At 43.4% G+C, this 17,132-nt stretch overlaps 1 protein-coding gene across 1 annotated transcript in view; it reads left to right on the top strand.

Annotated features, from left to right (window-relative positions):
- The window catches only part of FER1L6 (fer-1 like family member 6), a 132,623-nt gene that overhangs the window by 43,929 nt on the left and 71,562 nt on the right, over window positions 1–17,132 (top strand). The window contains exons 16-24 of the mRNA XM_058178303.1: window positions 2,896–2,986; window positions 5,000–5,119; window positions 7,450–7,602; window positions 8,936–9,122; window positions 11,369–11,493; window positions 12,393–12,527; window positions 15,592–15,741; window positions 16,033–16,143; window positions 16,772–16,933. Of these exons, the coding sequence (XP_058034286.1) occupies window positions 2,896–2,986; window positions 5,000–5,119; window positions 7,450–7,602; window positions 8,936–9,122; window positions 11,369–11,493; window positions 12,393–12,527; window positions 15,592–15,741; window positions 16,033–16,143; window positions 16,772–16,933 (1,234 nt within the window). The remainder of the gene's footprint in view (window positions 1–2,895; window positions 2,987–4,999; window positions 5,120–7,449; window positions 7,603–8,935; window positions 9,123–11,368; window positions 11,494–12,392; window positions 12,528–15,591; window positions 15,742–16,032; window positions 16,144–16,771; window positions 16,934–17,132) is intronic.

The following is a 17,132-nucleotide window of genomic DNA, read 5'->3' as shown; positions in this document are numbered from 1 at the left end:
GTGTAAGGCAATAGTCTCATCCTATTTGTATATTTTTACAAAGTCAACTTATTGCCCCCCCAACAATCTGGGTCCTCATTTTACCTACCTTATAAAGGATGGAAGGCTGAGTCAACCTTGGGCCTGGTGGGATTCGAGCCTGCAGTAATTGCAGGCTGCTGTGTTTTAATAACAGGCTATTTTACAGCCTGAGCCACCACGGCCCTTGATTGAATCACTGCAGTGGATAAGTCAGTAATCCGGTTATTAAGTGACTCTTCTGACTGCTTGTCAGAAAGTTGCAAAAGGGGATCACATGACCTTGGGACACAGCGACGGTCATAAATATGAACCAGTTGCCAAGCGTCTGAATTTTGATCACATGGCTCCAGGGATGCTGCAAAGGTCATAACTGTGTAAAATGATCATAGGCAGGGGTGAAATGCTCCCGGTTCGGGCCGGTTCAGCCGAACTGGTAGTGATGACGGCTGGTGGTTCGGAGAACCGGCAACGATGGCAGCTCAAGGCTCTGCCCCCATACCCAGTCATTGTTACTTCCTGGTTTTAACCAGGAAGAAACCTGTTTTTTACCCTCTGCCCATGCGCAGAAGGGTGTCGTGTCCCACTCCTCCGCTGACGGCCGGGTCAGGGAAATCCGAATCAGGCGTGCCTCTGCAGCTCTGCCAAAGTCCTAGCAAAGTCCTCAAGGCAGGCAGGAGACCAGAAAGTGACTTCAGCAAGATATGTTCGACTTTGCCTGACTCAGAGAATGCCAGAAAGCAGATCCTTTATATAGGCCATGGGGTGTGGCTTCATGACTCAGCACTTATTCAGGCCTGCCCCTCCCTTCCTTCTGCCGCCGCCGCCTATCAATTCTTCTGAAGCGAGGGTCACTCCAGTCGGCAGCTGTTGGTAATAAACCTCCCTCAGGCTCACATGCTGTGGGGGAGGGGGAGGGGTCTAGTTGCTCCGTTTGCCTGGGCATGGAGCCAGGGCTGGGGCCGGGAGGTGCTCCCTCCTCCGCAGCCTGTCTGGGCATGGAGCCAGGGCTGGGGCCGGGAGGCATACTAGGACATTCTTCAGCGTTCGGAAGCAGATAAGGCTGCGGTGAGAGCGGGCAAGACACAACAAAGGGTTTGTGCATGCGATGCAGCTATACAAGTGCATGGCGAGGCATGTGCACTTCCGAACCGGTAGAGAAGATAAGTAGATTTCACCCCTGGTCATAGGTTGTAACTTTGAACAGTCACTAAATGAACTGTTGTAAGTTGAGGACTACCTGTAGTGGTTAAAAGCACTAGGCTAAAACTGGGGGAATGTGATTTCTAGTTCTGCCTTAAGCACAAAGCCAGCTTGGTGACCTTAGGCCAGTCACTCTTGCTCAGCTCTAGGAAGAAGGCAAAGGTGAACCACTTTTGAAAATCTAGCCAAGAAAAACTCCAGTGATTTCTCCAGGCAATTGCCAGGAGTCACACACATACACACACAAACACATCATGCAGAGTTGATTTCTAATGCACTGTATGTCTATTACGTTTATTTTGAATCTGTCCCACATCAGTTTGTGACTGTTGTGTCTTGCCCGCTCTCACCGCAGCCGGGGTCTGCTTATCTGCTCCCGAACACGGATGCCTCCCGGCCCCAGTCCTGGCTCCATGCCCAGACAAGCTGCAGAGGAGGGGGCACCTCCCGGTCCCAGCCCTGGCTCCATGCCCAAGCAGGCTGCAGAGGAGGGAGCATCCCCCGGCCCCAGCCCTGGCTCCATGCCCAGGCAAACGGAGCAGCTAGACCCCTCCCCCTCCTCCACAGCATGTGAGCCTGAGGAAAGTTTACTTCCAACAGCTGATTGGAGTGACCCTCGCTTCAGAAGATTGGATAGGCGGAGGCAACAGAAGGAAGGGAGAGGCAGGCCTTAATGAGTGCTGAGTCATGGAGCCACACCCCATAGCCTATATAAAGGATCTGCTTTCTGGCAGTCTCTGAGTCAGGCAAAGTCGAACTTATCTTGCTGAAGTCACTTACTGGTCTCCTGCCTGCTCTGAGGACTTTGCTAGGACTTTGGGCAGAGCTGCAGAGGCAAGCCTGATTCGGATTTCCCTGACCCGGCCGTCAGCGGAGGAGTGGGACACGACAGTGACTTATTTTTAAACAAATTATATACAAAAATATCTTTGCTTTTGATTAATTTCCCACAGAATAATCTTCTGTGTATTGCACTTTGTATTCACCTGAACTTAAAATATGTGTCTTTTTTGATCAATATTTATATATTCTACTAAGCACTTGTCGTAGCCAAGTTTTATTCTGCATGTAAGTGAGGGAAGTATGAGTCAGCTTGAAAATGAGAACTGATTGAAATCTTTGAGCACTGCAGCTAAATCAGAATTGCTTGCTTTTTTTTATATTCTGTAAGTGTAAAAGTTATTACTGGTTTGATTCCAATTTTATGCAAAAGCCTACTTTCAATTGTTTTTTCCTTTATAAATTTACCTGCAATTCATTACTAGATAATCCAGCAAGCTTTTGAATCTGCCCGAAGAACGTAACATTGATTGGAAGTATTCACTAACAATTCTTGAAAACAGATATTGCCCAAATCCACAAGATCAACATAGTTATGCATATTTGTTGAAGCTTCTGTTGGGTGTGGTGATGGTGGTGCAGAATAACAACATATTCACCCAACAAATTTAATTTCCTTTGGCATATTAACATAGAAATTGTGTTTCTGAATGCTCATGTTTTTCATAAATACAAATGATGATTCTATTTTAATATTGCGCTATAAATTAAAGCTCTTAGTGTATCCTGCCTCTCCTGCTTCATTAAATCAAAGTATATCCTGGTAGAAGCACTACATTATTTTTTTAGAAATGTTCTTTTATTGATACTAAAGCTTCTTTTGTGCATCCATAGGGCCTTTATCACAAATGCTGAAAAAAAGCCCAAACTCATGAATCGGACAGCTTTGGATAAAAAGAGATTGAAACTGTGCAAGCAAGAACTGGTACGTGAACTGTTTGATTAGGCTGTTGTGGGAATGAATTAGAAACTTGCTGACCAATTGGCTGGCATTATATTTGTGCTAAGCCATGTTTGGTTTAACTATAATTTAATGAATAAACTTAATAAACTGTTCCAAGATCGAATCTGAGTCAGTCACTGGGACCAGAGATTTACTCTTCTGAGCTTTCGGATTCGTGCTGGCCATGAATCGCTGGTCATCAACACACCAATCAACCAATGGGAAAGCACCACATCAATATGACATATAGAATAGCCCAAAGCATACATTCTGCTAGAGCAGGGGTCAGCAACCTGTGGCTCTGGAGCTGCATGTGGCTCTTTCATCCCTCTGCTGAGGCTCCCTGTCGCCAGTCAGCTCCACAATGGATAGGACTTTCAGTTAGGACAGGTAGAGGAGAAAGGGCGCCACGCTAGGAAGAGACTCTATGATGGGGGAACCAGACTTCCAGTTGGCAGAGGAAAAATGCCATGCTAGGAGGAGACTCCATGGTGGGGGAATCAGACTTCCAGTCAGCTCTAGAATTGAACGGGGGACTTCTGGTTAGGACCTTTGTGGCTCTTTGAGTGTTTAAGGTTGTGCTAGAGAGAGGTTCCCTGAGGATGGGCACCAGCATGAGTCTGAAAGCTTAAAAGATTAAATCTCTGATCCTGGTGACCGAACCAGATTGAAATTTGCAACGTTATCCTGGGACACATCTAGTTGTCTTCATTCATGAATAAACTGTTCCATTACATGGGAGGTTGGGAATAGGGCAAGCCATAACCCAAACGGCTGAGTTCTCACAACACATATTGGCAAAGACATGACAATGGCCAACTGTATGCTTAGCACCTACTATGGAATTCGATCACTCATGAAATGCTAGGGGTGGCCACCACCCGGCCTGATGTACAGCATTGGCCCAGTTCTGCTCACTTCCACAGATCTGAAGGAGAAATGCGGGAATGTGCTAAAAGACAATGACAAGTGGAAAGATCTTTACAGGTATTTTTGTTGTAATTGAGCCACTACTAGTGACGCATTGTCATTTAAAACAACAACCACAGATGGCATGAAACTTGGGCAGGAGGAAATATAGTTACACATAGTCCTTGACTTTCGACCAGTGGTGGGTTTCACATTTTGTTGCTACCGGTTTGCTGCATGCGTGCACGCCGGCTTTGCGCAGATGCGCACCTTCCACGCATGTGCCTGGCCTTCCGTGTATGCGGTTTGCTGTCTCTCGCGCCTTCTGTGCATGCACCCGGCCTCAAAATCATTCCTAAATAGGACAGCATAGAGCCAAGGTGGGTGGGCAGGCCTACCTATGATCTCCGCTACCGGTTCGCCTGAACCGGTACGAACCAACTGAATACCACCACTACTTACAACCATCCATATAGTAACCATTTGAAGTGAACATCTCCATGGTCACATGATCAAAATTTGGACACTGGGCAACTGGCATGTATTTAGAATAGTTGCAGGATCATGTTATCACCTTTTGCGACCTTCCAAGATGGCTTCCGACAAGCAAAGTCAATTTGGAAACTAAAATTCTCTTAATGACCGCATGATTCACTTACACGGCAACAAAGATTGTAAAATTGGGTATGACTCACTGAACAACCGCTTAGAGATGGACATTCTGGCCCCAGTTGTGGTCGTAATTTGAGGATTACTTGTATAGCAATAAATCCCTATAAAAAGGTAAAGGTTCTCCTCGCACATATGTGCTAGTTGTTCCCAACTCTAGGGGGTGGTGCTCATTTCCATTTCAAAGCCAAAGAGCCCGCACTGTTCAAAGACATCTCTGTGGCCATGTGGCTGGCATGACTAAACACTAAAGGCGCATGGAATGCTGTTACCTTCCCACCAAAGATGGTCCCTATTTTTCTATTTGCATTTTTTATGTGCTTTTGAACTGCTAGGTTGGCAGAAGCTGGGACAAGTAACAGGAGCTGCAGATATTTAGCACTACTACAAATCCGTTGTTTCTCTGTGCTTTTACAGGAAGCCATGTCGAGGGATGCTAAAGGGATTCTCCAGCAGCAAAAAAAGAAGATTTCGCTAGATGAAATGATGCGTGAAACACAAAACTTTATAGAGAGGATTCGGTTCTTAATTGACGAGGTAACTGCTCGAGTTTCCTTTCTTCATCCACTTGATCTTCAAAGGCTACGCTCTACTTTCTGCCTTAGAAATGACTTGTGATAGCTAATGTTTTCTGAGACCTGGGCATCGCTTGCAAATTGCTATGGGCTCCTCCAGGTAAAGAATAAAAGCATGACTAATTAGACAATACTGAGAATCAGCACCAATAGATATGCTTCTTGACATATCCGTTGGGACTGGAATCAAGGGTGGGCTGCTGGGGGTTCACAGGGGGTCGGGAGAACCTCTAGCTAAGGTTAGGTGCAGTTCGGACAACCCCCGATTCCCACTCCTGGCTGGCCCTTCCCCCCTCCCTCCCCTCCCAGGACTCTCCACGTGGCCCGTTTTGGATGCAGGTAAGTGCAGGGCGCACACGGAGGCTCCAGGAGGGCAAAAAACAGGCCTACCGGAAGTTCGGGAAGGCCATTTCTGACCTCCAGAGGGCCTCCAGAGCCTGGGGAGGCCATTTTCGCCCTTCTGGAGGCTCAAAGAAAGTCTCCAGAGCCCGGGGAGGGCAAAAATGCCCTCTCCCCCACTGTGGTGCAGGAATCTGACTAGGCCACGCCCACCATAGCCATGCTCACCCAGCAACTGGGCAGAGAACCCCTTGCTAAAATTTTTGAAGTCCACCCCTGACTGGAACTTATGGTCAAGATTCATTTTACAAGAGAAAGCATAATTCTCGGGGCCATGGTGGCTCAGGCTGTAAGATAGCCTGTTATTAAAACACAGCTGCCTGCAATTATTGCAGGTTCTAGTCCCACCAGGCCCAAGGTTGACTCAGCCTTCCATCCTTTATAAGGTAGGTAAAATGAGGACCCAGATTGTTGGGGGGGCAATAAGTTGACTTTGTAAATATACAAATAGAATGAGACTATTGCCTTACACACTGTAAGCCGCCCTGAGTCTTCGGAGAAGGGCGGGATATAAATGTAAATTAAAAAAAAAAAATGTCTCCTTAGCCTATATCCTAATATTTACATTTTTAAAAGAACTACTCTGTGTGTTTTGTGTGTATTGTTTACAAAAACTTTTTCTTACGTTGTGATGTATACCTTTGGACTGAGGGCATTCAATCTCACTCCTGTTCTGCCCCACCCCCCAGAAGGCACACGAACGTACTGTATTTGCCAGCAATTTATTCTTGCTACAGATATCAGCTCTGGCAACGAACCTGCAATGGCCTGCCAAGTCCTCCTTATCTTTTCAATGCTACTGCAGTCTGTTGCTGGAGCAACCCAGAGCTCTGAAGTAAACAGAAGTCCGAAAAGCCAATTCCTGAGTCTCGCAATAAAGCAGCCGAAGTTTCCAAAAGTCAGTTTTTGTCCGTCACGGAGTCTCAAAGGCAGCTCCACCCATTTTTATACCCTGTGGGATGTGGCTCCGTGACTCAGCACTCCCTGGGCCGGCTCCTTTCTTTCTTTTGCTGCGCACGCTATACTCGGTGTCGCTGCCTTGCATCTAGCCACAATTGGTCCAGCTCAGCTGGCTCTTGGGGCATTGTCAGGGAGAAGGAGGGGTCAGGGGAAATAGACCATGTCAACTCCTCCTCCTCCACCTGGCCTGCTTCTGGAATCGGGCCCCGCAGACACAACAACTCCCTACCTGACTGAATTACCTGATGTCTGAATGTAACTTTAATTTTACCTTATATTGTACTGAATGTTTGTGAGTACCTAGCAAGACAACATGTAAGTATTGGGGTTATTTTTTTTTTTTGTGGTTGGTTTTTCATGGTTGCCCAATTCTGATGTACAAACATGAACTGTGAAAAGTAGCTTTACTTGTCTTTTTTCTACAGCCCTCCCTTTTTTCTTTCTTTTTTTTTAGAAAATTACATGGGCATAGGGTCTTAAAAACCCTCTATTATCGTCATGGATTTAAACACAAACACACACAAAAATCACATGCTCTGCTGTGTAGAAGTGGCAACCTAAAAGAAAGAGCTACAGGACTGGAATGAAGGATTAATTTTCCTCATTCCAATATATTTAATGATGTCAAACTGGATCTTGTGCTTATGCTAGAAAAAACAAAAGCTGAAAGTTAGAGATCAAAATATGCAATAAACAAACCCTCAAATCTGAGCTCTGAGTGCCATTAAAAAAAAAAGGTATAAAATTGTGCCCTAAATAGAGGCTTGTGAATGCAAAGCTATGCCCATGTTTTCATTTTGAAATAAGAGCTTGATGCGTTTAACTGACCCCTTTTGTTCATCGATCTGAATTTTTCAAATTGCTGCTGCTTCAAAAACAGATTTTGCAAGCTGGGTGCCTGCCTTAAAAGCTGTCGATGTTCCTCTTTCCCAGCCTCAACATACAGTGCCCGACATCTTCATCTGGATGCTTAGCAACAATAAAAGAATCGCCTATACAAGAATCCCAGCCAAAGACGTGCTATATTCCCCTAAGATGGAGCAGCAGGGCAAACATTGCGGGAAGATTAAAACCCACTTTTTGAAAGTAAGGCTGAAAAGAAATAAAATAATCTTAATCCCGACTAAGTCTTATTGCAGTGGCCCCCCAACCTTTTGGGCATCAGGGACCGGTTCTGTGGAGAATAGAATAGAATAGAATAGAATAGAATAGAATAGAATAGAATAGAATAGAATAGAATTCTTTATTGGCCAAGGGTGATTGGACACACAAGGAATTTATATGGGTGCATACGCTCTCACTGTATATAAAAGAAAAGGTACATTCGTCAAGAATCATAAGGTACAACACTTAATGATAGTCATAGGGTACAAATAAGCAATGAGGAAACAATATCAATATAAATCATAAGGATACAAGCAACGAAGTTGCAGTCATACAGTCATAAGTGGAAGGAGATGGGTTGTGGGAACGATCAGAAGATTAATAGGAGTGCAGATTTAGTAAATAGTTTGACAGTGTTGAGAGAATTATTTGTTTAGCAGAGTGATGGCATTTGGGAAGAAACTGTTCTTGTGTCTAGTTGTTCTGGTGTGCAGTGCTCTATAGCGTTGTTTTGAGGGTAGGAGTTGAAACAATTTATGTCCAGGATGTGAGGGGTCTGTAAATATTTTCACAGCCCTCTTTTTGACTCATGCCATATACAGGTCTGTATTATACAGAAAGGTATTTCTGTGGACAGGAAAGGGCATGGTTTTCTGTGATGCCTACATCCCACAGATAGGGCTTCATTTGTTTGTGTGGCCCAGTTGCTGGCATTCCATGGATTGATGTCAGTGCACACACCGAGGGTTGTATTCTCCACTATTTCTAAACTGATCTATTGATCCATCTTTCTACAGTACAGATTGTATTTTGTCATTGTTTTCTTCTATACTCCTTTTTTAACTGGTCTGGCTACAACCCTAGGATCAGTGGTGGGATTCAGCCAGTTTGCACCACTTCGGAAGAACCAGTTGTTAACTTTCTGAGCAGTTTGGTGAACTGGTTGTTGGAAGAAATCATTAGAGCAGAGAACTGGTTGTTAAATTATTTGAATCCTACCGCTGCCTAGGATGTCCTGATAGATTCCCTTCCAAGTACTATCCCAGCTGGATCCTGCTTAGCTTGTCATGATCAACAGAAGTCATCTAGATCAGGGGTCTCCAACCTTAACAACTTTAAGACTTGTGGACTTCAACTCCCAGAGTTCCTCAGTCAGCTTTGCTGGCTGAGGAACTCTGGGAGTTGAAGTCCACAAATCTTAAAGTTGTTAAGGTTGGAGACCCCTGATCTAGATGATGCCACCAGTGGAGTATTATGAAAAGAAATAAGGTTAGAAATATCACTGGGGACTTGATATTTTAACTTTTTCCTTTAGTTGCCAGGAAAAAGGCCTCCAGGTTGGAACGTCCATGGAAAAGTTGACACTTATCTCTGGCTTGGCTCTAGTAACTACGCCCATGCTATTTTCGAAAACTTACCAGTTGGATATGAAACAGAAGCACTTTTGGCAGAAAGTACAGGATCCCATCCTACTCCCTACCCTGCCAGTCTGATCTACAAAAGTGAGACACACTTTGTATTTGAGTACTAGCAAATTATCTAATGTATACATTATTGTTGTTGCTTATAGCTTTATTCACTTCTTTGAAATTTTGAAGAACATAATTAAAATTTAAAAATTATCCTCTGTTTTCACAGAAGATAAAATCTAGATCATTGGTTTGAAAGAAAATTGATTGAATTTTCCTGATTATATGTGCTACTCAACAAGAATATACTATCTTAGATGGAATCATTTTTGATAAAGAAAATTAAACGGAAGCCATACATTGGATTATATGACTATAAAAATCCTTTCTATTAGAAAGCAAGGATTAGTATAATACTGACCAATTGTCCCATCCATTTTGTTATAAAGTATCTGACATCAATTTACTCATCTAATCAGGGACAAATAAGGGCTCAATTTAATTTTCTGCATGTATGAGGAGTTGGGACTTTGGACATTTCATTCTCACAGCACAAATATCCTGAGAGTTACTGTATTTTTTGGAGTATAAAACACACCTTTTTCCTCCCAAAAAAAGAGGGTGAAAGTCTGGGTGCGTCTTATATTCCGCCCAGCTTCTCAAACAGAGGTTTCAGAGGCTGAAAGAAGCTTCAGAAAAGAAGCCCCCAAAAAGAGCTTCAGAGGCATTTTTTCTGAAGTTCTGTCTTGGAGGCTTTCAGAGTCAGAAAAAAGTTTTTTCTGAAATGGAGTTTCAGAGGCAGAAAAAAAAAGCCAAAAAAAGCAAGGCACAGAGCTCACAACCAAGGAACCTGTTGCTAAAATTCACCCCTGGGAACAGCTGATTGGGGGTATTCCGGGAGGCCAATCTACCTGCCAATCAGCTTTTTTCTTATTTTCCTCCCAAAAAACTAAGGTGCGTCTTATACTCTGAAAAATACGGTAGTTGTGCAACCATATACATTTTCTTAAATACATAAATTAAACCCACCTTGCTTAAATGAAGGCATTTTGAAGCACATCTTGGAATGACCATGTAAATGTTCCCATGGTCAGCCCAAGAAGTACTGAAAAACTAGAATTGTATACTACTCATATGTTGTTGGGGAAGGAGTGAAAGAAAAAGCCCAAAGTATACAACTTTGAGTAAACAAAATATAAAACCCGAACTGATTTTTTTTCTCTGGGTAAAAACAAGGAAGAACTAGGCCAGTGATTGTGAACCTTTTCAGCGCCGAGTGCCAAAAAAGGAGCGTGCGTGTGTGTGTCTGGGCCGCAACTTGGAAGAGGAGCTGCCCAGGGCTCCTGTGCACACCCCAAAATGAACTTCCGGTTTAACTATTGAACTTCCAGTTTCAGCCAGCTACTCTTCCGGGTTTTTGGCATGCATGCGCATGTGATGATCTGCTGGCCGGCGCGCATGCTCACACAGGAAAATGGAAGACCGGCTCTTCCAGTTTCCAGCACTACCACATGCAAAAAGGCCAGCTGATCGTCATGCGTGCATGTGCGCCAGAAACCTGGAGGAGGAACGGGCGATGCCACGCATGCCAGGTGACATGGCTCCATGTGCCACTTTGAGCACGCATGCCATAGGTTCGCCATCACAGAACAAAGCTATTTTCCAGGTAGTGTTGATCCCACCATGAATCAGTTAGAAGAAAAACAATACAATCTGTTACATGTTCTTATATAGTCCTGTCGTGTCCCACTCCTCCGCTGACAGCTGGGTCAGGGAAATCCGAATCAGGCTTGCCTCTGCAGCTCTGCCCAAAGTCCTAGCAAAGTCCTCAGAGCAGGCAGGAGACCAGTAAGTGACTTCAGCAAGATAAGTTTGACTTTTGCCTGACTCAGAGACTACCAGAAAGTAGATCCTTTATATAGGCCATGGGGTGTGGCTCCATGACTCAGCACTCATTAAGGCCTGCCCCTCCCTTCCCTCTGTTGCCTCCGCCTATCCAATCTTCTGATGCGAGGATTACTCCAATCAGCTGTTGGGAATAAACCCTCCTCAGGCTCACATGCTGTGGAGGAGGGGGAGGGGTCTAGCTGCTCCGTTTGCCTGGGCATGGAGTCAGGGCTGGGGCCGGGAGATTCTCCTTCTGCAGTTTGTGTGGGCATGGAGCCAGGACTTGGGCCGGGAGGCATACATTCCTCAGTGTTCGGGAGCAGGTAAGAAGGCCCTGGCTGCTCTGAGGGCGGGCAAGACACAACAAGTCCCTTCTCCTACTACAATATTTCTATCACGCTCCTGGTCATCCCCAAATGACACGCATAACTCTCACCCTTACCTGCTTGCAGCCAAGAATATTTTTCAACTGAGAGCTCACATGTATCAAGCAAGAGGATTAATTGCAGCTGACAGCAGCGGCCTCTCGGATCCTTTTGCTAAAGTGACTTTTGTTTCCCACTGCCAGACCACAAAGGTAAGGGAAAATGGGAATAATTAATGTAGTTAGAGCAGTGTTTCTCAACCCAGGGCAGGGGTGTGAAACTCAAGGCCCGGGGCCAGATTTGGTCCACAGGGTGCTTAGATCTGGCCCGCTGGGCCACCCTGCATACAGCGAAGGACTGGCCTGCAGTTCCTCTGTCACAAAAGCGGAGCTCCCGGGTTCTGTTTTCGCTGACAGAGGGTTGCAGGAGGCCATCGCAAGTGAAAATAGAGCTCGGGAGCCCATTTTGCTGGCAGAGCAGTCGGGCCGCCACAGGTGCCCCCCGACATGAGTGACATTGATCTGGCCACACCCACCCTGGCCACACCCACCCCAGACCCCTGAGGTCAAACACAACCCTTGATGCGGCCATCAATGGAATCGAGTTTGACACATCTGACCTAGGGCCTTGTAAAATGTGTGGATTTCAACTCCCAGAATTCCTCATGTGACATTGCTGGCTGGGGAATTCTGGGAGTTCTGTAAGTCCACACATCTTCAAATTCCAGGGGTTGGAAAACACTGACATAGAGGAACAAGGTCAGTGTTGATGTCATTAGGTGATGCAACCCAAAAGAAATCCTTCTGCAGGTGTGAGCAGGTAAATTGTTGGCTGAATGGATCACCCACCTCTGTGATGATTGTGCATGCAATAAAGATAGTCATACAGTATGATTTTAAAAAATCCCACAGACTGAAGAAAAAAGCACATTAAGGACAATCAATCATCTGTTTTAACCTTTTTAACCTGCTTTAACCATGGCCATATTATGTTGAAAACTATGGGCAAATTCATTTGAAAGATATATCAGGTTATTTGTCAGGATAAACTGCAATATCTTCTTGCAAGCCCTGCTATTATTAATATACTATTTTTTTCCTTTCTCCCTTAGATCATTCAGCAAACTTTGTCTCCCACTTGGAACCAGATGTTGCTTTTTAATAATATTCAGCTTCATGGCGAAGCCAAGGAAATTGCTGAATTCCCTCCTGTAATCATTGTGGAACTCTATGATGATGATGCTGTGGTAAAGATAATTTTCCAATACATACATACATACATACATACACACACACACACACACACACACACACACATATATATATAGGTCTTTGGTTATTCGGGTTTTCTCCCGCGTAAAATTGGAAGTGTCTTGGCGACGTTTCGACGAAGTCTCATTCGTCATCTTCAGGCTTCAGCTTCGTGCTTCTGGGAGCAATGTGTGATTGCAGCTGTTTCTTCCTTTTTAACTGCTAGTGGGGGTTTGAACTGATTGGGTGGGAGTTTGGCTGTACACGATCACAAACACAAAGCCAAACAACAGCAATGCAGCTCACCAGCTCAAATCTCCCTGCAACTCAGACTAATCTGAGCACAACCAAGTCCCCACCCAAACAAGACACACCCCCATCCAATCAGAGCACAAACACCCCCCCATCCAATCAGAGCACAGCCTATATATATAGGTCTTTGGTTGTTCGGGTTTTCTCCCATGTAAAATTAGAAGTGTCTTGGCGATGTTTCGACGAAGTCTCATTCGTCGAAACCAAAGACCTACATACAAACACCCGTGAAAACCTCAGAAAACAAATATATATATATATATATATATATATATATATATATACATATATGTAGGTCTTTGGTTATTCGGGTTTTCTCCCGCGTAAAATTGGAAGTGTCTTGGCGATGTTTCGATGAAGTCTCATTCGTCATCTTCAGGCTTCAGCTTCGTGCTTCTGGGAGCAAAGCTGTAAACATATATACATATATACATATATACGTATATATATATATATACATATATATATATATATATATATATATATATATATACATATATATATATACATATATATATACATATACATATACATATATACATATATACATATACATATACATATACATATACATATACATATATATATATATATATATATATATATATATATATATATAGGCTTGTTAGTCAATGTAATGAATTGCAGAGGCTTTAAAAAAAAATTTTTTTTTGAAAGCATCCCAGTGCCAGGGGCAAGGTGCCAATGATACATAGAAGCTGAGGCTGCTCTAGAAAAAAAAATATTCTATGTCTATTAATACAGTGAAAGAACTGAGTAAAACAGTGATTTGTTGTCTTTTCTAGGAATCAACAGTGTTGGATCTAATATACTGTATGCTAGGGAGACACGATAGCAGCGTTCCAATATTTGAGGGGCTGTCACAGAGAGGAGGGAGGGGTCAACCTATTTTCCAAAGCACCAGAAGGCCAGACAAGGAATAATGGATAGAAACTGATCAAGGAGAGATTCAACCTTAAAAATAAAGAGAAATTGTGGGAGCTTCATCACTGGAAGCTTTCAAGAAGAGACTGGACTGCCATCTGTCAGAAATAGGTGTAGGGTCTCCTGCTTGGGTGGGGGGAGGGGTGGACTAGATGACCTACATGGTCCCTTCCAACTCTGTTATTCTATTCTATTCTATTCTATTCTATTCTATTCTATTCTATTCTATTCAAAAATCCAGAAGGACAAGGAAAAAAACTCAATCAGGCAAACGAAGACTAATCTAACAGGTCAAATAAGAGCCTTGAGAAGTAAATGCTCACCTGGAAAAAAAACATCCAGATTTTTAGGTCCCCAGGCCCCAATTTTAGTATGGGTTTGGTGCAGTGGTGGGATTCAGCCAGTTCGCACCACTTCGGGAGAACCGGTTGTTAACTTTCTGAGCAGTTTGCCAAACTGGCTGTTGGGATAAATTATTAGGGCAGAGAACCAGTTGTTAAATTACTTGAATCCCACCACTGGTTTGGTGTGACTATCCAAATTCTCCCAAATCTTATGAAAGGGCTACCTGGGAAATGATTTCAACCATCTCTCACTGGGATCTCATTAAAAAGACCCCGAAGTCTCAATAAAGAAGAATATTTGTAGCTCAGATTTGAAATGAGGGCTCCTTGGTGCTCTCTGGGCTTGCTTGTTTTCCTGCAGAAATTTCATTACCCAAACTAGCCAAATTACCCAAACTAACATCATGAGTGCATTGATGATGATATTACCTAGTTTGGGTAATGAAACTTCTGAGCAGCACGAACGCTTCAATCTGAAATCTCATTGGAATTTCTGCAAGATTCCTGGGTTGTTACCTGAGAGCTAATAAATTGTTGGCACCACAAGGTACCAGGGGGTCCTATGAGTGTTAAGCATCGTACACAATTATTTTAATTTGGGTGGTTGGTTCCAGATGTTTTTTGCGGGAAATGGATGCTTATCCTGCCAAATCTAGGATATCAGAATTTAATGGGCTCGGGTGAGCTAATTGCATACTTTATCTTGACTAAGGGAATAGTGACATGATGCCCATTCTTGCTTCTGAAATATCACGAAGGGTTTAATTTGTCATTTAATCTGTGTTAATTGATTATGTGCCATCAAATCAGTGTTGTTTCTTAGCAGCCATATGGATAGGGTTTTTTTTTAACCCCAGCTTGGACCTTCAGATCTTCTAACGCTGCCGGAATTCTCTTTTTCTACATGCATCAGTAGACTTCTGGCCCACTTACAGATGATTGATTGAAGCCATATAGAAGTACTAAGCTAGATAAACAAATTTCTGTGGAATCCAGATATTTAATATTGCTATGCTGCTAGTCCCTTGGACTGCAAGGTGAACAAATCGGTCAGTCCTAGAGGAGATCAACCCTGACTGCTCTTTAGAAGGCCAGATCCTGAAGATGAAAATCAAAGACTTTGGCCACCTAATGAGAAGGAAGGAGTCCCTGGAGAAGAGCCTAATGCTGGGAAAGGGGAGAAGAAGGGGACAGCAGAGAACGAGGTGGCTGGATGGAGTCACTGAAGCAGTAGGCGTAAGCTTAGATGGACTCCAGAGGCTCCTAGAGGATAGGAAGGCCTGGAGGAATGTTGTCCATGGGGTTGCAATGGGTCGGACACGACTTTGCGACTAACAACAACAATGCTGCTAGTAACCCCTTTGCTTATTCTGATGATTGCAAGCATGAGCTTGGAGGATAAGCAGAATTTGAACGTAAATGACATTGTGTATTTTTTTTCTTCTTCTTAAACATATAGGGAAAATCAGAATATATCGGTGCAACTGTGGCTGCTCCAGTAACTAGGCTGGTGGAGAACAAATATGAGCCCCCAAAACTTAGTTACCATCCTCTCTACTGTGGCAGCCTTTCAGGGGGGGATCTTCTGGCTGCATTTGAGCTGCTTGAGGTGAGTTTGGAACAATTTCATTTTTAATAAATGGATTCAGCTTTACTCTGTCTTATTCTGACTTCTAGTGACCACCTAGATAGAGCTATATAATTTCCAATAAGAATGATGTTTATAGGAAGATGTAGAAGATCATTATAGGAAAATTTTATTTGAATTAAAAGTTGGGGGCGGAAGGATTGTTATCAATAGATGATTAGGTTAATTCCAGGGAGAATTGCAGGATATTTTTTTTCAGAGGGCTTTTAATAGCATCACGGCTGAACAATAACATGTGTTTTTGTACTATAGGTCCCTGATTCTGGCCCAGAAAACCTTCCACCTCTTGATCCTCCAGATGCCAGCCTAATCTATGCAGTCCCAGCCAATATACGACCTGTATTAAGTAAATATAGAGTAGAAGTAAGTTCAGATAAATGAACTGCCTAATGATCCTCTGAGCCCTTGTGTAGTGTGTGTAAATGTGCTGAGGCAAAGTGAGTTTGTTCACATCCATTTGTACTTCTGTTGCACACCTGTATGGATGTCATTCTTTCCCTGCCAGATTTATTGCATTTAAAAGAGGGAGGGAGGGAGAGAGAGAGAGGGAGAGAGATTATCATTGTCGCACACTTAAATAGGTCCTCGCAATTCATGGTGTGCTGACATTACACTTTGAGATTCTTAGCCAAGAAAGAGAAATCTAAGTTGTGGGCCTCTTCTTCCTCAATGATTCTTTTGCTTCTCTTTCTTGTTAACTAATGAATTTGTTAATTAACACAATCTGGGGTCAGTTGCTTTATGCTTTATAAACTGCTCAAAAGAAAAACAGAAGATTGATCTCATGGCTTCATGGTTAACCCAATCACCACCTATCCACAGCCAATCCTCTTTTTACCGACTTTATCTTCTCTTCCCTTCTCTCCTTTCCTCTCCACCTGCAGTGTGAGGATCCAAATTATCACCTCCTCTAAAGGGTTGTTGTATTGAATACATTGATCCCTGAAGTGAGTTCTGCAGAAGTTACATATTATTTCTTTCCCTGCCACAGGTTCTATTCTGGGGTCTTCGGGAACTGAAGAAAGTTCAGTTTCTATCTGTTGATCGTCCCCAAGTCTTCATTGAATGTGCCAGTAAAGGAGTGAAATCCTGTGTGATCCAGAGCTACAAAAAAAATCCTAACTTTAATACCCTGACGGACTGGTTTGAAGTGGTACATGCCTACAAATTTCTGCTTTGCAATCTTTGCCTTTTGCTTAAAATGATGCAATAGAATTAGACAGAATTTCATAAGAATAATTCAATTGTCTAGCACAATGCAATCCATGGGAGACATGAGCTGCAGGTTTGATTTAGTTCTGAAGGACAGTGGGTAACTGAACAAATCACTTAGCTTACCACTTGCCTTACTG

Source organism: Ahaetulla prasina, chromosome 3, assembly GCF_028640845.1.
Source record: "Ahaetulla prasina isolate Xishuangbanna chromosome 3, ASM2864084v1, whole genome shotgun sequence".
Taxonomy (NCBI): domain Eukaryota; kingdom Metazoa; phylum Chordata; class Lepidosauria; order Squamata; family Colubridae; genus Ahaetulla; species Ahaetulla prasina.
This window is presented reverse-complemented; position numbering and strand designations above follow the sequence as displayed.